General features: G+C 59.2%; 3 protein-coding genes across 11 annotated transcripts; 1 reads left to right on the top strand and 2 right to left on the bottom strand.

Moving 5' to 3' along the window:
* The first annotated feature begins 403 nt into the window (after positions 1-403).
* On the top strand, positions 404-6,876 carry ARID5A (AT-rich interaction domain 5A). Of its 4 annotated transcripts, none has more exons than XM_033081466.2 (7): positions 404-740; positions 2,823-2,922; positions 4,057-4,270; positions 4,358-4,410; positions 4,699-4,796; positions 4,882-5,017; positions 5,159-6,876. In XM_033081466.2, exons 2-7 carry the CDS (start codon positions 2,860-2,862, stop codon positions 6,362-6,364), a joined length of 1,770 nt encoding a protein of 589 aa, XP_032937357.1. In that variant the 5' UTR covers positions 404-740; positions 2,823-2,859; the 3' UTR covers positions 6,365-6,876. The 4 variants fall into 4 exon arrangements, with proteins under 4 accessions (XP_032937357.1, XP_032937359.1, XP_032937358.1 ...); XM_033081468.2 differs by lacking the exon at positions 404-740 and adding an exon at positions 2,443-2,464; XM_033081467.2 differs by lacking the exon at positions 404-740 and adding an exon at positions 2,550-2,584.
* A 184-nt stretch (positions 6,877-7,060) lies between these two features.
* On the bottom strand, positions 7,061-8,924 carry LOC122149458. The gene is made up of 4 exons (XM_042780014.1): positions 8,893-8,924; positions 7,974-8,347; positions 7,307-7,920; positions 7,061-7,081 (listed from the first exon to the last, which is right to left on the bottom strand). The coding sequence occupies exons 1-4, from the start codon at positions 8,922-8,924 to the stop codon at positions 7,061-7,063; spliced, it is 1,041 nt and encodes a 346-aa protein (XP_042635948.1).
* Positions 8,340-26,494, bottom strand: KANSL3 (KAT8 regulatory NSL complex subunit 3). 6 transcript variants are annotated; one of them, XM_033081258.2, is made up of 20 exons: positions 26,243-26,494; positions 24,275-24,445; positions 23,654-23,744; positions 22,932-23,117; positions 22,693-22,824; positions 21,988-22,104; positions 21,788-21,889; positions 21,607-21,678; positions 20,624-20,698; positions 19,736-19,893; positions 19,284-19,347; positions 18,386-18,586; positions 17,861-18,017; positions 16,277-16,354; positions 13,773-13,955; positions 11,622-11,700; positions 10,838-10,986; positions 10,470-10,582; positions 9,792-10,011; positions 8,340-9,603 (listed from the first exon to the last, which is right to left on the bottom strand). In XM_033081258.2, the coding sequence occupies exons 1-20, from the start codon at positions 26,473-26,475 to the stop codon at positions 9,329-9,331; spliced, it is 2,856 nt and encodes a 951-aa protein (XP_032937149.1). In that variant the 5' UTR covers positions 26,476-26,494; the 3' UTR covers positions 8,340-9,328. The 6 variants fall into 6 exon arrangements, with proteins under 6 accessions (XP_032937149.1, XP_032937150.1, XP_032937154.1 ...); XM_033081259.2 differs by having other exon boundaries at positions 17,861-18,014; XM_033081263.2 differs by lacking the exon at positions 13,773-13,955.
* Between the last annotated feature and the right edge of the window lie 218 nt (positions 26,495-26,712).

The raw sequence follows: 26,712 nt of genomic DNA, 5'->3' as shown, positions 1-26,712 counted from the left end.
AAACTGAGGCAGGGCCCCTCTTCCCGCAGCTCCGGACATCCCAGCCCGGATAAAAGCTGGGAATAAAAACCCGAGTGAGGTTTTCGCCGTTGATTTCAGCCATTCTCGTTAAATCCCGGGTTCATCGCGGGGAGCCTTCCTGGAAATGGGAGGTTCGGTGGCACCCGCGGCTCCTTCACCCCCTTCCTACCCCCGGAGGGGGGCAGAAGCCCAGCTCCCCCCCTGACTTCCCCCGCTTCTGTTTTCTCGGGTTTTTGGCCCAAAATGAGTCACCGGGGGATTTTTATTTTTTTTTCTTATTTCTCGGGACTCTTTCAGGAGTAGAAACGGGGGGGATTCTCGGGGGGCTGAGCCCCGAGTGCCCCCCACGTGTGAGCGGCTCCGGTCCCGCAGGACTGGGATTCCCAATCCAAGCATCCCTGGAATGCTGGGGACCCTCGGGAAGGGGAGCGGGACCAGGAGCCCGGAGCATCCCGCTGTGTCCCCACCCTCGGGGCGGCTCCACCGCGGGGAGCGGGGCTTTGGGGACCGGAAAGTCCGGCCCAGTCACTCGGGAGGCGGGGGGAGAACCCCCAAAAGCGCGTCCGTTCCGGTAAGCAAAGAGTCAATGGCTGCGGCTCGCCCCGCTCCGGCTCGCACACGCCACTTCCCCGAGCGGGGCTGACTCATCCCGGGCTCGGTCCCGCTCCGCGACACCCGCGCTGCTCCGGCCGCCCCGAGCCCGGCCCGAGCCTCCTCCGGTGAGTCCCGGGGGTCCCGCGGGGCTGGGCTGGGCTGGGGGGGTCTCTCCGCCCGCCCCGCACCCGCCCCGTCCCGAGCGGGACCGGCCGCGAACCCCAAAATGCCGAAACCACCAGGAAGCGGGGAGAGCCCCGGGGTTCCCGAGGGGGTCCCGGAGCTGCGGCCGCCCCCGTGAGCCCCCGGCCCCTCCGGTATCGCCCGCCAGGATGCCGGGGGGGTTTGGGCCGAGCCGGCGGAGCGGGATGGGGAAGGGATGACTTCAGCCCATTACTCACGGCTTGGCAGCGCTCCCGCGCTATTCCGGGCCGTGACGCTCCAGCCCCGCGAATTTGGGCCTAAAGAGGCAGAATTTGGGTGATGGGGGCAAGGAGAAGGAGCCGCGGACACGCCGCGGGGTTGAGGAGCGGGGCGGGGTTCGGGATGAGTTCGAGTACGCGCCCGGGATTATTGTTATTATGATGATTGTTATTATCTCATTAAGTGTGTAATTAGAGCCCGGGCGCCGCCCCCAGCCCCCCGCACCCCGTCACCGGCGGGGGTTGTTCAGCCCCAAATCGGCCGCGTTTCGCCCCAAAACCCCCGCCCCCCCTCCCTCCCCACCTTCCCCAGTGCCCGGCGGTTTCCTGCGCTCGAGGAGCGCGGCCGGGAAGGGCGGAAATCGCGTCAGCGGTGCCGGGAACCGAACCGGGGCCGGCGGGGGCACCGCGGGGGCGGGACACGGGGCTGGAACCTGCACCTGTGTGCAGGTGTGTGTGTGACACGTGAACCTGATAAACACCTCTGTGTGTGTGTGAGAGAGATACCTGGACCTGATAAACACCTGTGTGTGTGTGTGTGTGTGTGTGTGTGTGTGTGTGTGTGTGTGTGTGTGTGTGTGTGTGTGTGTGTGTGTGTGTGTGTGTGTGTGTGTGTGTGTGTGTGTGTGTGTGTGTGTGTGTGTGTGTGTGTGTGTGTGTGTGTGTGTGTGTGTGTGTGTGTGTGAGACACGTGAACCTGATAAACACCTCTGTGTGTGTGTGTGTGAGAGACACCTGAACCTGATAAACACCTGTGTGTGTGTGAGAGAGACACCTGAACCTGATAAACACCTGTGTGTGTGTGAGAGAGATACCTGGACCTGATAAACACCTGTGTGTGTGACACGTGAACCTGATAAACACCTGTGTGTGTGAGAGAGACACCTGGACCTGATAAACACCGGTGTGTGTGTGATACCTGAACCTGATAAACACCTGTGTGTGTGTGTGAGAGAGACACCTGAACCTGATAAACACCTCTGTGTGTGTGAGACACGTGAATCTGATAAACACCTCTGTATGTGTGACACCTGGACCTGATAAACACCTGTGTGTGTGTGAGAGATACCTGAACCTGATAAACACCTCTCTGTGTGTGTGTGAGACACCTGAACCTGATAAACACCGGTGTGTGTGTGATACCTGACCCTGATAAACACCTGCGTGTGAGAGTGTGTATATGTGTGTGTGTGTGTGACACCTGCACCCCGCACACACCTGTGCTCAGGTGTGCTCACCCACAGCCCCGCGCGCGCTGCGGCTTCAGGACCACAACTCCCAGCGTGCCCCTCGCGGGGGGCGGGGTCAGGCAGCACCGGTGACCAATAGGAGAAGGGGCGTGTTGGCTCCAGCCAATGGGCAGCGAGCTGGCGGTGCGGCCCCGCCCCTCGGGCGCTCCCCGCGGTCACGTGGAGCGGGCGTGGCCGGTGAGCGGGACCGGGGGCACCGGAGGGGCTCGGTGGGACCGGGGGGCGGGGGCAGCTCCTGGGGACCGGGGGGCGTGGGCAGCTCCTGGGGACCCCCTGCCCGCCCCGCTCCTTCCCCAGGTTGGCATCGCCGCTTTTCGCCGTTTCCTCGGGGTTTTTCCTCAAAAACTGGTGGGGGGGGCGGCGGGGACATTTGGGGGGTGGCGAGCCGTGAATGTGGGGGTCGGGGAGGGAGGGACGGACGGACGGAGCAGCTCCGGGCCGCGGGCAACGCCAAATCCTCCCGGGTCACCCCGAAATTTTAGCAGAGCAGCAACAATTTGGGGTTTCACGCTGCCCCCTTTTTTCTCCCTTCCAGGACCCCTCCTAAACCCAAAGCCAGCGACTCTCCCCCCATGGAGAACAACCAAGAGCCGCAAGGAGACCCCCAAGAACCCCCGAGCACCGCCCACCCCGCCGTGAGTGCTCCCCGGCTGGCTTGGGGGTGCTGACCCCCCCAAAATCCGGGGGAGGGAGGGAGGAGGGCGAGCCGAGCCGGTGGAAGTGAGGATGAGGCAGAGAAATGTGAAATTCCCAGCTTGGGGTGGGGGGAGAGAGGGGCAAAGGACCAAAATTGGCATTTTTGGGGGGAGAAGCGAGTGGTCCCATAGAAATAGGATCGTTCTTGTAATTATTTTTCATGCTTATGAGGAAAAGGGGGTTGGGTTTTTTGGCGCTGGAGCTTTTCCCTCCTTCCAGCAGCTTTTTATTTCACCCAAAAAAAAAAAAAAGAAAGAAAGAAAAGAAAGCTTTGAACTCTTTCAGCCGTTTAAATCCGGTGTCTGTCACAAGCCGTTAAATGAATAGAAAGAATCATCCAAAAAAAAAAATTAAAAAAAGAAAGACTAAAAAAAAATATAAAAGGACGGACTTGGGAGCTGAGCAGCTTCTTTGCCCAAAAATAGCAACAAGTTTTATAACTCCGGAAAATGTAGAACAAACAAACGAGGAACATTTTTAGCTGAGAAAGGCGGCGGCGGTGCGGGGGGGGGGAGCTGAATTCTGAATTTCTGCCCGTCTGTTTTCCTGGAAGCCGCTCCTCGTGTTCTCGCCCGCATCCAGCGCTTTGACCAACTTGGCAACCGGCCCGGGGCTAACGGGGAACGGGAACCGGAACGGGCCCGGGGCTAACGGGGAACGGGAACCGGAACGGGAATGGACCCGGGGCTAACGGGGAACGGGAACCGGAACGGGAATGGACCCGGGGCTAACGGGGAACGGGAACCGGAACGGGCCCGGGGCTAACGGGGAACGGGAATGGACCCGGGGCTACAGGAACTGGGCTCCCCAAAGAGGGGAACGGGCCCGGGGCTCCCCATGAACCGGGAACGGACCCGGGGCTCCCGGAACGGGGAACGGACCCGGAATTCCCTGAACGGGGAACGGACCCGGAGCTCCCGGACCATGGGATGGGTCCGGTGCTCCCTGAACCGGGAACGGGCCCGGAGCTCCCCGACCATGGGATGGCTCCGGAGCTTCCCGAACACCGCCGGGCTGCGGGGGGTGCGGATTTCGGGCCGCAGGTCCCCAAAACTCAGCCCCGTGTCCCGCAGGACGCGCCAGGGGCCGGGGATGGCGCTGAGAGGGACGAGGCGGTGGGAGAAGGTGGGGACAAGGACAAGGAGGACAAGGTCAAGGACAAGGAGGACAACGACAAGGAGGACAACGACAAGGAGGAGGAGGAGGCTTTCCTCGTCAGCCTCTACAAGTTCATGAAGGAGCGGCGCACGCCCATCGAGAGGATCCCGCACCTCGGCTTCAAACAGAGTATGTCCCTTCCTTGGTGACAGGGGGTGGTGGCCGTGCACAGGTCCCGTGTCCTCCTGAGCCTCAGCATCTCCCCTTTATTCCCAGTTAACCTCTGGAAGATCTACAAGGCTGTGGAAAAGCTGGGAGCCTACGAGTTGGTGAGTGGTGGCCGTGGGAGCCGGGGTGTCCCCTGGACATCAGGGGTGGACACCAGGGTGACCCCTGGGTCCCAGGGTGTCCCCTGGGTGCTGGAGTGTCCCCTGGACATCAGGGGTGGACACCAGGGTGACCCCTGGGTTGCCAGGGTGTCCCCGGGGTGCTGGGATGTCCCCTGGGTGCCTGGGTGTCCCCTGGGTTCCAGCGTGTCCCCTGGATCCCAGGATGTCCCCGAAGTGCCCGGAATGTCCCCTGAGTGCCGGGGCTCACCCTCTCTCCTCCCTCTGCAGGTGACGGGCCGCCGGCTCTGGAAGAACGTGTACGACGAGCTCGGGGGCAGCCCCGGCAGCACCAGCGCGGCCACCTGCACCCGGCGCCACTACGAGAGGTGGGGCCGGGCGGGTCCGGGGCTCTGTCCCTTCGCGTGCCTCAGTTTCCCTCAGCGCTCACCGCGCTCCCCGCTCGCTCCGCAGGCTCGTCCTTCCCTACGTGCGGCACCTCAAGGGCGAGGAGGACAAGCCGCTGCCCCCCAGCAAACCCCGCAGGCAGTACAAGGTGTCCAAGGACGACAAGAGCAAGAGGGCCAGGAAGGAGAAGGGCCGAGAGCAGGTGCGGAGGGGCTGAGAGGGGAGGGGAAAGGAAGGGAAGGGAAGGGAAGGGAAGGGAAGGGAAGGGAAGGGAAGGGAAGGGAAGGGAAGCCGGACCCCAGCCCGGAATTGGGCACCCACACCCGACCCCCTCTGCTCGCAGCTGGCTCCGGACAAGGGGCAGCCGGAGGCGGGCGTGGAAGATGCACCAGAACGGGGCCGGGGGACAGACGGACGCTCCAGCCCGGCCAACCCAGCCCCCAGCCCCTCGGGGGAGTGTCCCAGCCCCTGCAGGACCCACAGCGAGACCTACAAGCGCCTCTTCTCCAGCTTCTACTCCAAAGGGAACCATCCCATCATGTCCCCGCTGGCCAAGAAGAAGCTGCTGGCGCAGGTGAGCAAGGCCGAGTCCTTGCACTGCCACAAACGCCACTGCCCCGAGGGCCGGCGGGCACCGAGCAACAGCGGCCCCGAGCCGGCCCGGCCGGGCAGCAGCCTTGGCCTGGCTGAGCAGAGGAGCCCGGAGCCGTCGGGAGCTCCGGACAGAGCTCCGAGCGAGGCGAACGAGGCATCCCCGGGAGGGAGAGACAGCCAGGGCTGCCCGCGGGCCGAGGACGGGGGCCCGGCCCCCGCCGTGTTCACCGGTTACTTCCACGCCTACCGCAGCGAGGGGCTGCAGCCCGGCGGCTGCCCCCCGCTCTGGGGGTACTTCTCCAACCTGAAGGATTTTTTGGAGCCGCCCTCCGCCTTGCCGGCTCGGCCCGGGGAGCCCGAGCAGCCCCCGGAGCTGCGGAGCAAAGCGGGGCGGCCGTGGGAGAGCCGAGCCCCCGCTGTCCGGGCCTGCTGGGTGCCCCCCGGGGCCACCTTCGGCCCCGCCGGGCACGGGCGCGACGAGGAGGATGAGGATGATGAGGAGGACGAGGAGCCCTTCGGCCCCGCCGCCAAGCCACGCGCCGTGTCCCCCTTGGCCAAGGAGGGCAGGGACGCGGGGACGCGCTCGCCGGGAGGTCACCAAGTGCTGGCCAAACCCAAGGCCGTGGTGGCCACCGCGGGTTTCGCAGCTCCGCCGCCGCCGGACGCTTTCCAGGGAGCCGCGCTGCACTTCCCGGGCGGCTTCGGGAGCCCCCAGGAGCAGCTGAAAACGCGGGGCGTGCCGGTGACCCCGGCGCTCCCCGTGAACCCGCTGGTGATCCCGGCTTTCCCCAGCCCTTTGGTGGTGGGCTCGGAGCTGTGCCGGCCGCTGGCCACCGGCCGCTTCCCCACGTCCTTCGGGGGGGATTCAGCGCGGCCGCGGCTCTACCCGGCGGCTCCGTGGCACGGGCAGCGCTCCTGCGGCTCCCCGCACGTCCCGCACCACGCCCGGCCCTAGCGCTGCCATCCCGCGGGTGACAGCGAGGGGACAATCCGGACTGCGCCCTTTTTATTCCCCTGGTCGTGGCTGCGCTGCTGGCGCCTCATGGTTCTCTATATTTTCTATATATCCACGCATAAATCTATAAAAAAAGGGAGCAAAAGCAGTGCTGGAGGTTTCTGTTCATGCTGGGGGATGGTTGTTCCCAGCTTGCCGTGCCCTGAGACCCTGCACCCAAATTTGGGGTTTGGTCACCTCCATGCCAAGCTCCAGAGGAAAGGGGAATAAACATCCCTGGCTTGTCCCCCCCTGGCAGTTTGGGGTGTCCTTGATTTCTGGGACCAGGGCAGGGTTTGAGGGGATCCTCTCCCTGAACTCATCCTGTGGGAAAGGAAGAGATTTTCCACCTCAGCTTTGGGGGAATTGCAGCAATTCTGTGTCCAGGTGGGAACCAGCCCAGCAGCAGCTCCAGGTCCTTTCTGCCTCCAGGTGCTTTCTGCCTCCAGGTCCTTTTTGCCTCTGAGGTGCTCCAGTGGAGCTGTTCCAGACCAGCCCAGGGCTCTGGGCTCCCTGTGGCAGCCACCTCCAGCTCCAAGAGGAGGTTCTGTGGTTGGTGAGATCCCACCAGGAACCCCTCAGGTTTGAGGGCACACCACAGCCACAGGGACTAAAAATTGTGCTGGGCTGAGCCTGGATGGCTGGCAAAGCAAAACCTCACCTGTACTTAGCCCAGAACTGCAGGGAAAAGGGGAAGGTTCTGCAGGGCTGGGGGTGCTGCAAAGCTCAGCATCCTCAGAACTGCTCCTTATCACCAGTCCCTCCATCCCTTCAGCACTCACCAGGTCCACCCTCAACAAAAGCCACCCCCCAAGTGGCCATGGCCACAAATTCAGTCCAAGAGCACAACAAAATTAAAAAAAAATTAAAAAAGAAGGAAGTTTTTATTAAACAGCAACAAACCCAGAAGAACACCCCCTCCCCACCCCCAGGAATTCTGGGGGTCCCCACAGCCCCCAGGACAGCGTGGCTGCTGCTGGCCTTGTCCCCACAGTGTGCCAGGTCAGGATGAGTGTCCTGGAGGTGCCTTGCAGGACAGCTGCCACCTTGGGGTGCCCAGGCTGGCACAGGGAGGCTCCAGGGGCACAGCCTCACCACTCCCACAGCCTCAGAGTGCTGCCAGCCTGGCCTCCCACAGCACAGGGGCTCCAGGGTGCTCACTGTGGACAAGGGGACAGGGTCAGAGCTCTGAGGATGTGGTGCCCACCCTGGGCTGCAGAACTTCCACCCTGAGCCTGGGTCATTGCCCAGAGTGAGACCCCAACATTGACTCTGGCACAGCAGAGAAACCACAGTGCCCAAACTGGCACTGATCCACTGCTGGAGCACCCAAACCCCCAGGATCCAACACCCAAACTGGCACAGCTCCACTGCCACAGCACCCAGACCTCCAGGATCCAGCACCCAAACTGGCACTGATCCACTGCTGGAGCACCCAGACCCCCAGGATCCAGCACCCAAACTGGCACAGCTCCACTGCCACAGTACCCAGGATCCAACACCCAAACTGGCACTGATCCACTGCTGGAGTGCCCAGATCCCCAGGATCCAGCACCCAAACTGGCACAGCTCCACTGCCACAGCACCCAGAGACCCAGGGAAGTGTTTTCCCTCCCAGGGAAGCATTTCTCCCCCTCAGATCTCCCAGGAAGTTTCTCTTTTCCTGCAGTGCCTGAGTTTGTCCCCTCACAGGTCCCCTCCTGGGGCAGGGTGCTGTGGGGTTCCTGCCCAGCCCTCGAGGTTCCCTTGGACAGGGGAAGTGTCCCTGCCCATGGTGGGGCTGGATGGGCTTTTCCAGCCAATCCACTCCAGGATGCTGTGACCTTTTCCAGCAAGGCCAGGCCCTCAGAGCTCAGACCTGCCCTGGCTAGACAGGCTGTGACTGAAATGGGTGTCCCTGGGAGTGGAGAGGGGGAGAGTTCAGGAGGGGAAAGGAATTCTTGCCTTCAAGGGCTGCACTTGGGGCTCTCCTCACACCATCCTCACCCAAACTCAGCCCCAGCTCCAGGCCTGGCTGTCAGAGCCTCCCCAGGACACAGCAGGGACACCCCACAAGATCCAACCCCCCTGGAGCAGGTAAAAACAAACCCAGTTTGACTCTGATTCTCAGCTTCCAGCCACACAAACCCTCAGGTTTCTCCTCCCACAGGAATCCTGGGGAGATTCCTCCTGTGCTGCCCACGAGGGAAGGAAAGGCAAGAGCCCACCCCAAAACTCATCTCAGCCCCAAATTTAAACCCCAGCTTCCTGCACAGGCTCAGCAGAGCCCTCAGCTGGAATTCCAAAGGGAATCTCAGCTCTGGCTGCTGCTGAGCACGCCAGGCACGAAGCCCTGGGGGAATTGGGGCCGTTCCAGGGTTACGTAACCCTGCTGATGTCAGGGCTATAATTAGGAACAAAACCAGCAGCTGCCCCATTTCCTGCCAGCACAGCTTCTAGTTTGTTTTTGGAGCAGCTCTGGCACGATTAAAGCCCTGCTCTGAACACACAAGCTCAGCTGGAAGGGGAAGTCAGGATCCATATCGAGCTCTGACTGAAAAATTAACCTGTTCTGAATCTCCTCCCCCTGCAGTCCAGCTGGGCCCAGCTCCATCCCTTTTCCAGAGGGTGACAGGGACACAGAAAGAAGCACAGCACCTCTGAGGGGGCACTGAAAAGCAGCAAAGCTGCCTCTAACACAGAATTCCAGACATACACAAGTGACTGTCCCCAGTGGCCTGAGGGTCACCAGCTCAGGGTTCCAAGCTCTGCCTTAGTTCTGAGCTCATGGATGCTCCCAAATCCCAAGGTTTAGCCAGGATCCTGCCTGGGAACTCCTGGCAATGCTGGATGTGTGTCAGCTCTGAGGCAAATCACCCTGGGACAGTGGGAGGGTGGCACTGGATGGGAGTTAAGGTCCCTTTCAGCCCAAACCATCCCACAGCATCAAGGCAAATCAAACCTGAAGAGACACAACAGTGACACTGCCCTGGTTCCTGGCACCCCCTCAGCACCCAGCAGGGCCAGGAGCAGCCATGGCCACACTGCCAAGGAAAGGTGTCCCCAAAAGGTGTCCCCTGAAAGGTGTCCCCTTACCTGAGGGCCCTGGGGCTGCTCCTCCAGCTGGGGCTGCACTGTGCTCAGGCTGGGCTGGCTCAGGGTGCCCACACGGCCGGGCTGTCCCCTCAGTGTCACTGTGATGGTGGTTGGGGCCTTCAGGCCTGCAGAGCACACAGAAAATGTCCCTGAGGTCACCTCCAAACCAGGCTGGAGCTTCCCCTTGGAGGGGGTGCTCAGGAAGCAGCAGCCCAAGATCAGGAGGAACTTTAGGAACACTCCCTGCCCTCCCTGCTCAGGAAGCAGCAGCCCAAGATCAGGATGAACTTCAGGAATGCTCCCTGCTGCTCACCTGTGGCCTGGTTGGAGATCTGGGCCAGCCCTGGGAGGCTGCTGGCCAGCTTGGCCAGCCCCCCGTTGGTCAGCAGCTGGTGGATGGCCGTGGGTTTGCCGCTGGCTGAGGCCCCCAGGGCCAGCGAGGTGGCCACGGGGATGGTGCGGACGATGGCGCCGGTGTCCGTGGTGATGGCAGCCAGGCCCTGCAGGGCTGCAGGAGCCTTCCCAGCTGAGCTCTGCAAGGACAGACAGCAGTTCTGAGCTCCTGCAGGGACAGGGGACGCTGGGATAGCCATCCCCTCTCCAGCAGGAGTTTCCACACTTGTCCCTGGCCTCAGTTCTGGTGGGTTTGTCCCTCCCAGCCTGCACATCTCAGTTCAGCCTGAAGCTCAGAGTGGGACAAACTCGCCTCCCTGGGGGCCCCTCACACTGAAGGGCTGCCCAGAGGTGCCAGGTGTGGCTTTTCCCAGGGTGTCACAGGGAATGATCAGGGATTCCTCTCAATCTGCTCTCCAGCTCAGCAGTTTGGGGCTGGCTGCACAGGAACAGTTTTTCACAGACCCCCTTCCCAGCCTCAGGAACAGAGAGCCCATCCCTCATCTCCTCTGGTCCAGAAGGTCTATCCAGGCTTCCTCTGCCTCCTAAAAATTCCTCTCCCTCCCAGCTGCCCTGGGGGATCTCCAGAGGCTCTCACCTGCACAGGTGAGGCGGCAGCAGCCGCGCTGCCAGGGAGGCTGCAGGACTTGGTGCCGATGTCCTGCAGGCTGAAGCTCAGCCCCTGGAGCAGGCTGCTGGCAGAGGCTGCTCCTGAAAATCCAGAGAACAACAAAAGTCAGCCTGGATGGATCCACCAGCACCAAATTCCAGGGCTGCAGAGCTGTTCTGCAATGAGCAGCACCCTGAGGTGATGGGGAATCCTCACAGCACCATGAGGGGATCCTCCCACAGCTTGTTCATGGGATTGTGGAATATCCAGAGTGGAAGGGACCCACTGCCATCATCCAATCCAGCCCCTGGCCTTGCACAGACACCCCAAATTCCCTCCCTGGGCAGGGTGGGTACCTGGCAGGGCAGTGGCTGCCTGGGCTGGCAGGCCGTGGGTGCTGCTGGCCACCAGCCGGCTCTGCAGGGCGTGGAAGGCGCTGGGGGCGGAGCTGCTGGGGATCGAGGGCTGAGCCGGGTTCAGCGAGGCCTCTGTGCCTGAGCTCGGTCTAAAGGGAGGGAGAGAGCCCAGTGAGGGCTGGAAGTGCACAGGGAAGGCAGGGCACTGCCCCCAGCAGCCAGAGCTGCAGGAGGAGGGAGCTGGGCTGCACAAGGACAGCGAGGGAATCATCGAGGAGAAAGCCTTAAAGATCATCAGTTCTGAGAGAAGTTTCTGTGTCCAGGGCAGGAGCATGGAGAAATCCATGGATTTCCAAACTGGGAGAGAGTTGGGAGCTGTGTGCACCTCCTGGGGTCACCACAGCAGGGCAAAACCCACTCTTCATTTAAAATCAGCTCTTTTTCCTCTCCTGTCCCAGACCACAGGATTCTGGGATGCTTTGGGATGGAAAGGGCCTTAAAGGCCATCCAGTGCCATCAGCAGGGACACCACCGTCCCACATCACTCCAAACCCTTCCATGGCTCCTCTGGGAATGGGATCAGGAAGAGCCCAGCTCCCCAAAGCTTGCATTAGGACGGAAAAAATGTCAACATGAGATTTACTCCCTGTGCACAGTTCATGCCCTTCAGAAGCTGCTTTGAGGCTCCTTTCCCCTGCCCTTACAACAAAAAAAATGTTATTTTTATTGCTAAGATGCAGAGGGAAAGGGTTAAACCCCCCAAAATTCCCAAATTCCCACTCACTTGGGGGTGGAGAGCAGCCCTGAGAGCTCCTTGGTGCTGGGCACGGCCTGGCCCAGGGGCAGCGGCTTCCCGGACACAACTGCAAAACAAAAAGGAGAACGTTGAGTTCCTGCCCCCAAAAATCCTCTGGGATCCCCCTCTGTCCAAGTACCCACAGGGGCTCATCCAGCTCCCAGAGATCTTCTCCAGGAATCCCAGCCTGAGGCACCGTGCTGGAGCAAAATCCGGTTAAAAACGCGCGGAGTGAGGGAAGGAATCGCCCCCCAAAATCCATAAACAACCTCAGGCACTTGTCACCAAATACAAAAGGTTCTTTCCACTAATCCCCTCCTGTTCCATGCCTGCCATGGGTGATTTTGTAAGGATTCTTAGCTAAAGACACTTTACAAAATACACAGGGATGCGCCAAGTCACGGAATTTGTTTATTGCAGCACTGGGGGATACAAGTGCATTCCTTCCTCGTGCATTCCTCCTGCTCACACCAGGCAAAGAGGCAATTCTCGTTTGGGTTCATGTTTACTTCTGCAATTCATTTCCTTTCTGTGAAAAGAAGTAAAGTTTGGAAAATTAAAAATAAAAAAAAAATTAAAAAAAAAAAAAAAAAAAAGAAAGGGGATTCTGGAAACCAGAGGTTTTCAAAGCTGCCAGAAGATCAGTTGAAACCTTCCAGAAGGATGTGGGTTTGTGTCTTGTCACAGTTCAGAGCTGTTGAACTGGCAGAGAGTTGGAAAGGAGCAGAGTTATTTCCCAGCTTTGAAAACCTCGGATTTCTGAGCAGAACGGAGCCTTTGATTCCATAAATTCCACAAATTCCATGAGCAGGAAGTGCTCTGAGGAGCTGGGGCTCTGGCACGAGGAAGGTGCTGAGTCCTGAGGGACACAGGGGACAGCAGCCAGAGTTTGGGCCTCTCTTGAGAAGGCTCAGGGGAGAGAAATGGAGTCCATCACCTCTTCCTGGGATGCAGAGGCAGCATGCTGGGATTTGCTTGGGTGTGAATCCCAGACTGCAGGCCCCAGGGGGATCAGCAGAGCAGGCAGCACAGCTGGCTTGGGGATTTGGAGCACACAAAACTCTCCCAGAGGGAGGAACTTCAGCAAGATCCCACAGGCAGCAGCGGAAAAAATACAGAGCAAGGGGTGCAGCAGCACCAGCACCACCCCTGCCCCAGCAGCACCAGTAGGATCAGCACCCTGCTCCCAGCAGGATCAGCAGCACCAGCACTACCAGCACCCTGCTCCCAGCAGCACCAGTAGGATCAGCACCCTGCCCCAGCAGCACCAGCACTACCAGCACCCTGCCCCCAGCAGGATCAGCAAGATCAGCACCCTGCTCCCAGCAGCACCAGCACTACCAGCACCCTGCCCCAGCAGCAGCTGTAGGATCAGCACCCTGCTCCCAGTAGGATCAGCACCGTGCTCCCAGCAGCACCAGCACCCTGCTCCCAGCAGCACCAGCACCCTGCTCCCAGCAGCAGCAGCAGCACTCACCCTGCTCCCAGCAGCAGCACTCACCCTGCTCCCAGCAGCAGCACTCACCCTGCTCCCAGCAGCAGCACTCACCCTGCTCCCAGCAGCAGCACTCACCCTGCTCCCAGCAGCAGCACTCACCCTGCTCCCAGCAGCACTCACCCTGCCCCCAGCAGCACTCACCCTGCTCCCAGCAGCACTCACCCTGCTCCCAGCAGCACTCACCCTGCTCCCAGCAGCAGCAGCAGCACTCACCCTGCCCCCAGCAGCACTCACCCTGCCCCCAGCAGCACTCACCCTGCTCCCAGCAGCAGCACTCACCCTGCTCCCAGCAGCAGCACTCACCCTGCTCCCAGCAGCAGCACTCACCCTGCTCCCAGCAGCACTCACCCTGCCCCCAGCAGCACTCACCCTGCTCCCAGCAGCACTCACCCTGCTCCCAGCAGCACTCACCCTGCTCCCAGCAGCAGTTGCAAGTGCAAGATCCCCCTCCCAGCTCCAGGCTGGCTTGCAGGAGGATGGAATTCCTCGGGAAAACAGGCTCCTGCCACACTCCCCCAGCAACTCACTCCTGGAGTCTCCACCTTTCCCTGCAGCTAAATCCTCCCAAGAGGAGGGACCAGGACCCGCAGCTCCCTCCCTGGCCCCTGCTGGGTGTCACAGCCGGGTACATCACAACTCACTTTCTGCCTGGGTGCCGAGGGCTGCTCCGCCCGCGCCATCTCCGTGCGAGACAATGGTCACCTTGATTTTGGCTCGTTTGGAGGCTTTGGTGCACGGGGTCGGGCTGGGGCTCTGCTGCCTCTTCAGCTGCACTCGCACATCATCTCTGTCAGCCCCCTCCGAGTGCTCTGAGGACACTGGAACTGGGGGACACAGAAGGAGCTTTTTGAGCCCCCAGGGCGGCTCTGCGTGCCGGGAAGGGAACACGCCCATGCACACAGCTCCCTCCGTGCCAGCCTGCCCAGCTCCCTGCACGGCAACCCTGCCTGTCCTGCCTGAGACCCCACAGCCACAGGGATATTTGCACCCCAAAATCTTGGCATCAGGCCTCTCCAGCAGCCCTGGTGGCCAGGTGAGGGGCCAGGGTTTGTGCTTGCAGGCACAGAGATCACAGGATGCCCCAGCCGCCCTGCCAGGAGCTGGGCAGGCTCTGAGAGGCACCAGGTGAAGCAGAGGAGGTGCTGCAGCAAAGCCAAGTCCCCAAAATCCCACACTGCAAGGAACTGGGGCAGAAACTCCACAGGCTGAGAGTTCTCCTGCACACCAGTGGCACAAGCCCCCCAAAGCCAGGGAGATGCCAAAAAGCACAGAGGATCCACAAGTGCAGCCTAGGGCCACAGCCACGAGCTGCCACATCCTGCCCATCCACACAGGTACAATCCCCCTGCCTCAGCCTGGAACACTGAGAATTCCCTCTTTCCAGAGGGCCCTGGGCATCCCAGCCATGGATTCAACAGCCCTGAGGCCAAGATGTCCCTCCCTTCCTACTGACAACACCTGGATACAGAACAATGAGATAAAATCAACAGAGATGTGCACATGTACATATTTACACACTTTACATCTTCAGCTGTGGGGGCAGCACCTCCCTATAGCCAAATCCCCAAAGTTCAGGTGACTCCAAGCATTTGGGGCTGCCCTGGGAGCCCAGTGGCCCAGCTGTGTCCCCTGGGAGCTCAGAGACCCAGCTGTGCCCCTGGGTGTGACCCAGCTGTGCCCCTGGGTGTGACCCAGCTGTCTCTGTGTCCCCTCCTGCTCCCACCTGTGCTGGCTGTGCGTTCCCATCCCATTCCCAAATCCAAGGTTCTGCCCAAACCCTGTCTCACACTGGAGGCAGCCAAGGCAGCACTCCTATGAATCCAGAGCTCTTAATAAGCCCTTGATGCTGTGGCCAGGCTCTCCACACCCACTGCAGGTTCCCTCCAGGTGTGGCTCTGCCCTGGTGGCACAGGGTGAGGCTCACAGGAGGCTCCAGGGAGCAAGGAACTGAGTTTAAATGTCTCAAGAGGAAAAGAAACCCCAAAAGCACCAGCTCAGGGCAGTGCCTGGCTCAGGAGCAGGACCAAGCTGAGGGCAGAACATTCAGGGTGCTCAGGGGCAGCTCAGCCCTGGGGCCACCCTGAAGGAGAAGTGACAGTGACAGCTCGAGTGACAACTGCAGCTTCCCAAAGCCTTGGGTCTGCACTTTGCTCCCTCTGCTGAGCCCAGACCCACACAGGCACTGCCATTCAGGGGGGAAAACATCCTGGGACAGCCTGGGCCCCACTCCCCTCCTCTCCTCTCCCCCATTCCCTCAGAGCACGGCACACTCAGTCACCTCTGAGTGCTCAGACTGTCACCTTTGTGTCCCCTGGTGCAGAGAGTGTCACTGTCCCTGAGCCATCCCTGACTCATCAGAGCCTTCCCAAAGTTATCTCTGATCCATCAGGGCCTTCCCAAAGCCATCCTTGCTCCATCAGGGCCTTCCCTGCTCTATCAGGGCCTTCCCAAAGTTATCTCTGATCCATTAGGGTCTTCCCAAAGTTATCTCTGATCCATTAGGGTCTTCCCAAAGTTATCTCTGATCCATCAGGGCCTTACCAAAGCCATCCCTGATCCATCAGAGCCATCCCTGCTCCACCAGCGCCTTCCCTGCTCCATCAGGGCCTTCCCAAAGCTGTTCCTGCTCTATCAGGGCCTTCCCTGATCCATCCCTGCTCCACCAGGGCCTTCCCTGATCCATCCCTGCTCCACCAGGGCCTTCCCTGATCCACCAGGGCCTTCCCAAAGCCATCCCTGCTCCACCAGGGCCTTCCCAAAGCCATCCCTGATCCATCAGGGCCTTTCCTGCTCCATCAGGGCCTTCCCTGCTCCATCAGGGCCTTCCCAAGGCCATCCCTGTCCCTGCACAGCCCCAGCACAGGAAAGGGTTAAAGCCACATCCCCTGAGCTCCAGTCCATCAGATCCAGACTCCATCTTTATCCACAGGGAGCAGGGAGGAGCTCAGCAAAGCCTGAGGTCTCTACTGGCAAAGAGGGCCCTGGGCTGGAGCTCCAAACAGCAGAGAAGCACAAAGCAGGGGACAAGGGGACACGCCAGCCCCAAACCAGGGCAGGGAACAGGAGGATGGTGGAGGAAGGCAGCAGAGGCATAGAGAAGGAGGGAGACAGGGAGAGAGACAGTGAGGAGTGAGGAGATACTCACCAAAGAGACATGAAGAGGTGCCAGGAGGAAGAGCTTTCCTCACCAGCATGTTTTGTTTCAGAAAAGCAGCAAACTGAGCTGAAATGAATCAGAGAGAATTACAGAATCACAGCCCGGCTCTGCAGGGGACAGGGGACACTGCTGTGACCCCCAGGTGGGGACCCTGGAGCAGGCAGAGCTCTGGAGACTGCTGATCTAGCCACAGGGGACATGGCAGGGGGCACATCCTGGCCTTGGCACGGCTCATTGCCAACCCAGAGCCCTCCCCAGGCACCAGCACAGGGCTGAGCTGGGCTGAGCCTGGCTGAGCTGCACCCAGAGCCTGAGAGCAGCAGGGAGGTGTGAGATAGCATCCCCTGAGCAACTCCAGCTGGGAATCACTGAGCATTCCTGATAAAACCAGCACTGGGAATCACTGCAACATTCCTGATAAAACCAGCACTGGCAATCACTGAGCATTCCCAACAAAACCAGCACTGGCAATCACCACAGCATTCCTGATAAAACCAGCACTGGCAATCACCACAGCATTCCTGATAAAACCAGCACTGGGAATCACTGAGCATTCACAACAAAACCAGCACTGGCAATCACTGCAGCATTCCTGATAAACCCAGCACTGGCAATCACTGAGCATTCCTGATAAAACCAGCACTGGCAATCACCACAGCATTCCTGATAAAACCAGCACTGGCAATCACTGAGCATTCCTGATAAAACCAGCACTGGCAATCACCACAGCATTCCTGATAAACCCACCACCAGGAATCACTGCAGCATTCCCAACAAAACCAGCACCAGGACACAGCTCCCCCACAGAGCCTCCTCCTGCTCCCCTGGGACCTGCCTGCCTCAGCTACAGCAGCACAGCAACACAGCTCCTCAGTCCATGGGCCTGGCAATTCTGGCAGACCCAGCTCCAGCCTCCTACTGGAGCCAGGATGGATGTGCAGGGTCACAGGTGTAGGTGACACCCATGGATGTGCAGGTGACACCCACCAGCCTGTCCAGGCCTATCTGAGCATGGCAAGGAGAGAAGGGAGGATGGAGAACTGGGCACCATCCCTCAGGTGCTGCTGGAGTTTGCCAGGAGGGATCCTCAGCCACAGAAGCACCTCCTGAACTCCCCACATTCACCATCAGCCTCTGACAGACACAAAACCCCACAGCTCCAGATGCTTCCTTATCCACAGCTGTTTGCTGCAGGATGGTTCTGTAATTCCCCAAATACCACAGTTCCCACCTCAATTCAACAGCCTCAACATCTCCTGAGCACCTTCAGTGCCTCCCCAGGCAGCCCTGGAGGAGACACCACACCAGGGCGTCCCAAAAGGATCAGAGCATGGCTACAGGGGTTTGGTCAGCCAGAGAGGAAATCCTTCCCACTTCCAACAGAAGGAAGGTTCCACAAGCTGCAGAAATGCCCCTTCCACCCTAATTCCAAACAACCCCCAAGGCTGTGATGGGCTGAGCTGCATGGAAAGCTGCCAACACAGAACTCAGAAAATAAAAACCTACACGGGTCCAGACAGAAAAAACAAAAAATCTGGCAGCTGGAAGGGTGGGGAAGCTGTAGGGAATTACCTTGTGCTTGCTTGTGGGTCAGGACAGCGTCTGGCCTGGGCACCTGCCTCCTCTGCAGCTGCGTGGGGCCCACCTGGCTGGGCTTGGGCAGGGCCAGGGCGGCCACCTTGGTCTTGGGGCTGGATGTGGGGCTGCTGGACACGCTGGACAGGTCCTGCTGGGACAGAGGGACACTCAGCCCATGTGAGGCAGCCCTGACCCTGAGCACCAGGCCTGTGGCTGAGGTTTCATTTCCCTCACCACGAGAATCCTGGGATTTTTAAGGCTGGAAAAGACCTTAAAGATCATCAAGTGTCATTATCAACAGCACCTCTAAGCCCTGTCCCCCAGTGCCACATGCAGCTGTGCTTTGAACACTGCCAGGGTGGTGACTCCACCAAGGCCTTCCAACCCTTCCATGAGATAATTTTTCCAAATCTCTCACCTAAACCTCCCCTGGGTATCCTTTCACCTCCCTGTCCCAGCGCACCCAACGGATTTTGGAGATTTTAGTGGCACAAAAACCTCTCTTTGCACAGGCCCTACCTCAGAGCCTGAGGGTGAGGCTGGCACTTTGGCTGCAGGGGAGGCAGGTCTGCTGCTCCTCTCAGGCAGTTCAAAGGACAGATCCCTCCTGCTGCAGTCACGGGGTTTCTTCTTCCTCTCAGCGTCCAGGTCGCGCGGCTCGGAGCCCGAGTGGCTCTCGGCCCGGGTCAGCACTCCTGTCAGGAAGTCTGCAATCTCATCCTGGCAATTTTGGGATAAAGAGTGGCACTCAGTGCTGGGCAGGTCTCTGAGCACTGGATCTCCACAGCTTGAAGCAAGGAAATGAAGCATTGCCAAGGGGATACATGGTAAGGCTCCGTGGGTTTGATGTTTGGCAGGAAATCCCCAAAACCTTCCAGAGAGAACAAGGATTGATTTCTCAGTGAAGCTCACAAATCACTGATTTAGGACATGTAGGGAAAAATTCTCCCAAAATGCTGCTGTGTGCCCAAAGCAGATGTGTTGGGACACTCAGGACAGTGCTCCCTGGATTCCCAGGGATCTCACAGCTCCCTTCCATGTGGTAACTCACACTGACAGCATTGCAGATTTAATTAGCACATGCAGTCTGATAACCAAGATTCCTTGGCAAGAGCAGAGTTTTGAAGATTACAAGAAGATTGTATCAAGACTGGCTGACAGGAAAGAAGATTTAACCAACTAGAAATGTAAAGTCTGTCTGTGATGTTTAACTAAATGTAGTCAAGAAATACTAGCCTTCCTAAAAATGGTAGATAAGCATTTATAGCTCACAGTAAAATTTGGATTCTGATCACAAATCAGTAATCCCCATCTCTCTCAATCATCACCCCCTAGGAGAAGCTTCCCTCCACCCCACCCCATGTAACCTGTGACATTCTTTCCTCCCTGAGCTGCAAAGGGGACACCCCGTGGTTACCTGAATGCACCTGTCCACCATGCTCTGTGTCAGGCCTTCTGATTTCTTTTTGGCTTTGCTTATCCTAGGGAAAAAAAAGAACCAAACCACGCTTTTCCCATCATTCTTCACCTGATGAGGAAAAAGATACTTTTTGGGACTCCCCAAAGCATTTTGCAAAGTCAACCTGACATTTCAAAGCTCTGCCTTCACACCCAGCGCCAGTTTTAGGTTTCTCTTTCCTCTCCTTTACTCATTTTCACCACTAGAAACTCCTGTGATGCTCCAAAATCTCCTCTGTGCTGCTTGGTGCACCCTTTAACCAGGCCCATTCCCATACAGGTTTTTCCTGCAGTTATTCCAAACACAGATAAACCTGGAATATTTTCATGCAATTCCCACCTCATTCCAGCACCAAATCTGGGGCTGCCCAGAATTCCCAGGAAGAGAGAAGGCACCTGGCAGAGCCTCACCTGAGGTTGTCATCTGCTCCTCCCACCACCACCATGCTGTTATCCGCCCGGATCTTCTCGCGGAAATCCTCCATGGCTTCCACGTTGCACTGCAGCGAGTTCTGCCCGATGACGAAGAGCACCGGGGTCTTCATCTCCAGGAGGGGATCATCCACATCCTGAGGGAGCAAGGGGAGGGCTGGGATGGAATGCCAGGATGTGCTGAGGAGGGATTTATTGAGGCCAGAGGGAAATTCTGCTTGAGCTGCACTGTGCTCCAGAAAATGGAGCAGAAAATGGTTTTCTAATGGAATTCCAGTGCCCTTGGAATTCAGCACTTCCTGGTGTGCCTGTGCCCATCATCATTCCCTATCCAGTCACACAGGGATCAAAAGGGAGAGATCAGAGCTCTGTGTAAAGACACAGGAAATAAAAAGGGACACAGGCCATGGATAACCAGGGACACAGGCCAGGGATAACCAGGGACACAGGCCAGGGATAACCAGGGACACAGGGCATGGATAATGGATCCAGGCCAGGGATAACCAGGGACACAGGCCATGGATAACCAGGGACACAGGCCAGGGATAACCAGGGACACAGGCCAGGGATAATGGATCCAGGAAATGGATAACCAGGGACACAGGCCTCCAGGAAGGAGCTCCAAAACCAGACTACAGCAAAGACAAGCCAAGATCACTCCTCACACCTGCTACAGCATCAGGAATCCCACCAGGGCTGCTACAGCCCCTCCTCTGAGAGCAACAGCTCCTCCCAACAACAACCACACACACATTCCCCCAAAAAAACAGTCAATTATTGCTGGACTTTCAAGAACAATTCCACAGAACAATCCAGGGAGGTTTAAAGACAAGTAGAGTTCTTTAAGCAGCTCCATCTGGTCCTTACCCCTCTGGGGCCATCCACAGTGAGCAGAGGGAAGCCAAGGCACACGACAGCAGTAACATATTCCATCACAGAAACCTGGGCAGGGAGAGAGCAGTCAGCATTCCCAGAGCCCAGCACTGACATTCCAAAATGGAAACCTGGGCAGGGAGAGAGCAGTCAGCACTCCCAGAGCCCAGCACTGACATTCCAAAATGGCAACCTGGGCAGGGAGAGAGCAGTCAGCATTCCCAGAGCCCAACAGTGACATTCCAAAATAGAAACCCGGGCAGGGAGAAAGAAGCCTGCACTCCCAGAGCTCAGCACATCCCAGGAATGAAGGCTGCTTTGCCAGGCACCTGCCAGGCACAGAAACACCTTAATAGCAACACCTTGGTGATCAACACAGTAATTAAAAAACATGAAATGACTCATAATTCAAAGGGCCCACGACCACAGAGGTCAAAGCCAGGCCCTGGACTGAGCACAGGGACAAAGAGAATCCCAACAGCCACTGAAATCCAGCTCTGAGCTGAGGCTGCCAAGGGGGCTCTGGGAGAATCACAGAACCCTGGAATGGTTTGGGAAGGACCTTGGAGCCCACCCCTGCCATGGCAGGGACACCTCCCACTGTCCCAAGCTGCTCCAAGCCTCATCCAGCCTGGCCTCAGACACTGCCAGGAATGAAGCAGCCACAGCTCCTTCAGGAATTCCATCCTCACAGCCAGGAATTCTTTCCCAATATCCCATCCATCCCTGCCCTCTGGCAGGGAAAGCCATTTCCTGTGTCCTGCCCCTCCATGCCTTGTCCCCAGCCCCTCTCCAGCTCTCCTGGAGCCCCTTCAGGCCCTGGAAGGGGCTCTGAGCTCTCCCTGAATCCTTTTCCTCTCCAGGTGAACATTCCCAGCTCTCCCAGCCTGGCTCCACCCCTGGAGCACTGGACCTGCTCTAACAGATCCACACCCTTCCTGAGCCCCCCTGAGGACACAGAGGACTGGGGCACTCACATGACAGGCCACCAAGGCACCCGTGTTCCACCCGATCAGGATGATCTGCTTGTGAGAGAAGTGGTTGTGGATCTGTGGGACACAAAACAAAGTCACAGCTGGAGAGCTGGCACAGACCCTGGGATGATGCCCAAGGTGGCACAGCACAGGGAGCACAAGGGGACCCTCTGATGTCCCTCACCTCAGCCACCTTGCCCCTGACAGCACCAATCATGTGCTCCAGGCACTGCAGCACCCCCACCCCGCTGCCATTGTTCAGCAGGGACGTGGCGATGGGGATCACCTGTGTGGGAAAGGGGACAGTGTCAGGGACAGCCATCAGGGCTGGGGACACCAGGAATAACCAGAGCTAGCCCCACAGAGGCAGCCAGCCCCACAGACCTTGCCCAGGCAGGAGAGCTGGGACTGCCAGAAGCGGTGCCGTCGGGACGTGGGGAACATGGAGTTGGCGGGGCCGGAGGAAGCGATGAGGATCAGGGGGGATCCGGGCAGTTTGCTCTGCAAAGTTGAACAAAAGCCATATCAGGGACAGCAGTATTCCCAGGAAAGGCCTCCCTGCCCCACAAGGAAGAGGGAAGGATCTTGCACAGCTCCTTAATTGTTTTCTCAAGCCAAAGCACTCTCAGGATACCCAGAATTCCTCCAACAGAATGGACTCTCCTTGCTGAGAGACAGCTTATCTCTGCTGTGTGTGACAGGGACAGCACCCAGGGAACAGCTGGAGCTGGGCCAGGGGGGTTTGGGTTGAGTTTTGGGAAAGGTTCTGCCCCCAGAGGGTGCTGGGCACTGCCCAGGGAATGGGCACAGCCCTGAGGCTGCCAGAGCTCCAGGAGTGTTTGGATTTTGGGGTGTCTGTGCAGGGCTGCCAGGGATGGACAGGGAGGGAATTTGGGGTGTCTGTGCAGGGCTGCCAGGGTGGAAATCTGGGGTGTCTGTGCATGGGCAGGGGTTGGATTGATGATCCTGGTGGTTCCCTTCCATTCATGGAGCAGTGTAAAGGGGCACAAGAGCCCAGGGAGAGGATGGAGGCAGAGTATAGGAAGACTAAAGCTGACATGGGACCCCACAATCCCCAGGGACACTCACTGGTTTATTATGGGACAGGACACCCACTGCTGGGTCCCAGGGTCTCTTGAGCAGCAGGGACAGTGCCTCAGCCCCTGCTGCTCCTGTCTTGGCCGTGGAGGAGAGCAGCATCCTGTCGATCAGTGCAGGGATCTGCAAGCGGAGGGGAGTGAGAAAACACAGCCAAACCACGAGGTAACAATTCCAGCCTCCTCCCTCTGGCAGCTGCGTGACAGCCGAGCCTCCCACTGCTTGTTCACCTTTCCTTTCAGGGTCTGCAGGGCATCCAGGTAGGCAGCCAGCACAGGCAGGCTCAAGGTCTCCACCAGAGTCGTGTGAAGCCACTGGATGAGTTTGGTGTCCCAGTTCACGCTGGCCAGAGCCTGGCGCACCCTGCGGGCACATTTATCCACCGCGATCCTCCTCAGCACGGGCTCGTTGCAAGCCTGGCAACCAGGAATTCCCAGAGGAACAGTTCAGGGGAAGATGGAGCATGGCAGCACAGCCCCATCCTTAGGGAAATGTTAGTGTGGGCTGCCCAAACATCTGTCTGAGGAAGAGGAGGCTGAGGAGAGCCCTCGCAGCAATCCAAAACTTCCAAGGACAGCTCTGATCCCTGCTCTGTGTGACTGGGACAGCACCCAGGGAACAGCAGGAGCTGGGCCAGGGCAGGGTCAAACTGGATTTTGGGAAAGGTTCTGCCCCCAGAGGGTGCTGGGCACTGCCCAAGGAATGGGCACAGCCCTGAGGCTGCCACAGCCTCGGGAGCATTTGGATTTTGGGGTGTCTGTGCAGTAGCAGGGGTTGCACTGATGATCCATGTGGGTCCTTCCAGCCCAGGACATTCCATGATCCCACAGAAGCCACGGCTCAGAGAAGCCCAGAGCTGATTGTTCCTCAAGGCTACATGACCCAAGGGCCAGAGCCTTCCATGCTGCCTGCCCAGGATTTGTGGCAAGGACAGAGCCAGCCCCTCTCTCACCCCTTCGTTGGCCAGGCGGGCCAGCCTGTCGGACTGCAGCGCTTTGTGGATCTTATTGAACAGCTTGTTCTGGGCCATGGTCCAGCCTGTCCTGCGGGGACAGACACACAGGGGTCACCACAAAACACCAAACCACTCCTACTCCTCTTCTCTGGGACTGCCAGCCCCTCTGCTGATGTGCTCCTCCCACCCTGGATTCCCTTTGTCTGGAATTCCCAGCCCAGATTCCCATTCATGTTCTCTGGGATTCCCAGCCCACATTCCCATTCCCTGCCATTCCCACCTGTCAAAATGCTCCTCCCAGCCCACATTCCCATTCCCACCTGTCCCATTCCCTGACATTCTCACCTGTCCTGTTTCCCATTCCCTGCCATTCCCACCTGCTGACATGCTCCTCCCAGCCCACATTCCCACTCCCTGTTCCCTGCCATTTCCAGCCCACATTCCCATTCCCACCAGTCCCATCCCCACCTGTTGACATGCTCCTCCCAGCCCACATTCCCACCTGTCCCACTCCCTGTTCCCTGCCATTTCCAGCCCACATTCCCATCCCCACCTGTCCCACTCCCTGTTCCCTGCCATTTCCAGCCCCCTTTCCCATGCCCACATTCCCATCCCCACCTGTTGACGTGCTCCTCCCAGTCATCGGGCGGCGGGGGCGCGTCGGCGTCGGTGCGGGCGAACATGACGTGCCGCTCGCACTCGTTCATCACGCTCCGAGCCTTCTGGTTGTCGTACAGCGGCACCGGTGTGGGCGTCACCGTCTCCACGTCGATGGGGACATCGGCCTCCCTGCCACCAACACAGCTGTCACAGCAGGGATGGGGCACCCCCCACTGCTGCAGCTTTGGGGCATTCAGAGGGTTTGGACAGCGCTCCCAGGGTGGGATTGATCCGGGAGCTCGGTACTACCGGGCTATCAACTGGCAGTGCCTGGATCATCAAACTGAGACCTCTGGAGCTCCAAACTGAGCCCGCTGGACATCTAAACTGGGACCTCTGAACCAATGAACCACGCACCTCAGACACCCCAAACTGAGACCTCTGAACCACTGAACTAAGCACCTCAGACACCCCAAACCGAGCACCTTGGACACTCCAAACTGAGACTCCTTCACCACTGAACCAAGTACCTTGGACACCCCAAATCAAGCACCCTGGACACCCCAAACTGAGCACCTTGGACACCCCAAACTGAGACCTCTGAACCAACAAACTGAGCCTCCTGGACACCCCAAACTGAGACCTCTGAACCACTGAACCAAGCACCTCGGACACCTCAAACCGAGACCTCTGAACCAACAAACCAAGCACCTTGGACACCCCAAACTGAGCCTCCTGGACACCCCAAACTGAGCCCTCTGACCACCAAACTGAGCCCCTCAGACACCCCAAATTGAGACCTCTGAACCACTGAACTAAGCACCTCGAACACCCCAAACTGAGCCCCCTGGACACCCCAAACCGAGACCTCTGAACCAACAAACCAAGCACCTTGGACACCTCAAACTGAGCCCCCTGGACACCCCAAACCAAGACCTCTGAACCAACGAACTGAGCACCTTGGACACTCCAAACTGAGACCCCCTTCACAACTGAACCAAGCACCTTGGACACCCCAAACCGAGCCCCCTCGACACTCTAAACCGAGACCTCCGAACCACCAAACCAAGCACCTCGGACACCCCAAACTGAGCACCTTGGACACTCCAAACTGAGACCCCTTCACCACTGAACCAAGTACCTTGGACAGCCCAAACTGAGACCTCTGGACCCCCAAACCAAACCTATTCTGGACCTCCAAACTCATCTCCCTGAAACACCAAACCAAGCATCCTGGACCATCAAACCCAGATCCCCAAAACTGAGACCCCCTGGAACCCCAAACTGAGACTTCTGGAGCCCACAAGCAACAAGCCTCTGAACACCCCAAACCATGGCCCCTGGAGCCCCCTGGACACCCCAAACTGGACACTCTAAACTGAGACTCCTCACTGCCCCCCTCATCCATCAGAACCACCCCCCTCCCCAGGCCATCAGGTCCCCCCAGTTTCCCTGTCACAACTCCCGCACTCATCAGCCTCACAGGACCCCCAGCTCCTCCTTCACAGCCCTCCACCCACCCTCAGCGTCCCCCCAATCCCTACAAAAACCCCTCAGCTCCTCAGGACCCTCAAAGCCCCCTCTCATTTCTTCCTCCTCTCATCCCTCAGGACCCCCCAACTCCTCCCTCACAGCCTCGCACAGGCCCTGAGCCTCACTGCTCCCCCTTTCCCCTCACAGCCCCTCAGCCCTGGAGGACTCCTCCCTTTCCCCTCACAGCCCCCAGGACCCTCAATATCCCCTCACAGCCCCCAGGATTCCCCCAATTTCCCCCTCAGACCCACAACATCCCCACTCCTTTCCCCGCACAACCCCACAAGACCCCTCTCCTTTCCCCTCACACCCATCAGCCCCCCAGAACCCCCCCAATTTCCCCTCAGCCCCACAGCACCCCCTCCTTTCCCCTCACATCCCCACAGCCGCGCAGGATCCCCCCCGTTTCCCCCTCCCCGCCGCTCAGGCCCGCTCCGAGCCCGCCGCTCTCACGGGGCGCTGCCGAGGTGTCTCCGCGGGGTGAGGAAGAGCAGCCGGGCGGGCCGGGCGGCGCTGGCGTCGGGGTGCGCGCTCCAGGGCTTGGCGTAGCTGTGGTCGAGGCACACCAGGTCCAGCTCCCGCTCGTGCGCCGACAGCTGCAGCAGCAGCGACGTGCCCATCCTGCGGGCCGACCACTGCAACTCGCGCTCCCTGTCGCGATCGCGGTCCCCGGCGCGCTGCGACATGGCGGGGACCCCGCCCCCTTCCCCGCCCCTCACCGCGCCTGCCCCCAGCGCGCGTGCGCGGGGCGCGCTCCCCCCCTCCCCTCAGCGCGCGTGCGCGGGGCGCGCTCCCGCCTCCCCTCAGCGCGCGTGCGCGGGGCGCGCTCCCGCGGGATGTCCCCAGAAATGTCCTCGTGAGAACGGACCCGCGGGGATCGGAGGTGTCCCCAGAAATGTCCCAGTGGGAAAGGACCCGCTGGG

This window comes from Catharus ustulatus, chromosome 27 (genome assembly GCF_009819885.2).
Source record: "Catharus ustulatus isolate bCatUst1 chromosome 27, bCatUst1.pri.v2, whole genome shotgun sequence".
NCBI classification, from domain to species: Eukaryota; Metazoa; Chordata; class Aves; order Passeriformes; family Turdidae; genus Catharus; species Catharus ustulatus.
This window is presented reverse-complemented; position numbering and strand designations above follow the sequence as displayed.

Excerpts from the sequence above, each read along its gene's own strand:
- LOC122149458 (XM_042780014.1), bottom strand. The coding sequence starts at position 8,924 with ATGGATCCTGACTTCCCCTTCCAGCTGAGCTT. Across the intron at positions 8,348-8,892 it reads TTCCCCTTCCAGCTGAGCTT|GCAAGAATTCCTTTCCCCTC; the intron begins GTGTGTTCAGAG and ends CAGCCCTTGAAG. Across the intron at positions 7,082-7,306 it reads GGGAGGGGGTGTTCTTCTGG|TTCTGGGCTAAGTACAGGTG; the intron begins GTTTGTTGCTGT and ends TTTTCCCTGCAG.
- ARID5A (XM_033081465.2), top strand. The coding sequence starts at position 3,913 with ATGGGTCCGGTGCTCCCTGAACCGGGAACGGGCCCGGAGCTCCCCGAC. Across the intron at positions 4,797-4,881 it reads ACCCGGCGCCACTACGAGAG|GCTCGTCCTTCCCTACGTGC; the intron begins GTGGGGCCGGGC and ends CTCGCTCCGCAG. Across the intron at positions 5,018-5,158 it reads AGGAGAAGGGCCGAGAGCAG|CTGGCTCCGGACAAGGGGCA; the intron begins GTGCGGAGGGGC and ends CTCTGCTCGCAG.
- KANSL3 (XM_033081258.2), bottom strand. The coding sequence starts at position 26,475 with ATGTCGCAGCGCGCCGGGGACCGCGATCGCGACAGGGAGCGCGAGTTG. Across the intron at positions 22,105-22,692 it reads TCCTGTCCCATAATAAACCA|AGCAAACTGCCCGGATCCCC; the intron begins GTGAGTGTCCCT and ends TCAACTTTGCAG. Across the intron at positions 16,355-17,860 it reads GACCCACAAGCAAGCACAAG|CTCAGTTTGCTGCTTTTCTG; the intron begins GTAATTCCCTAC and ends GATTCATTTCAG.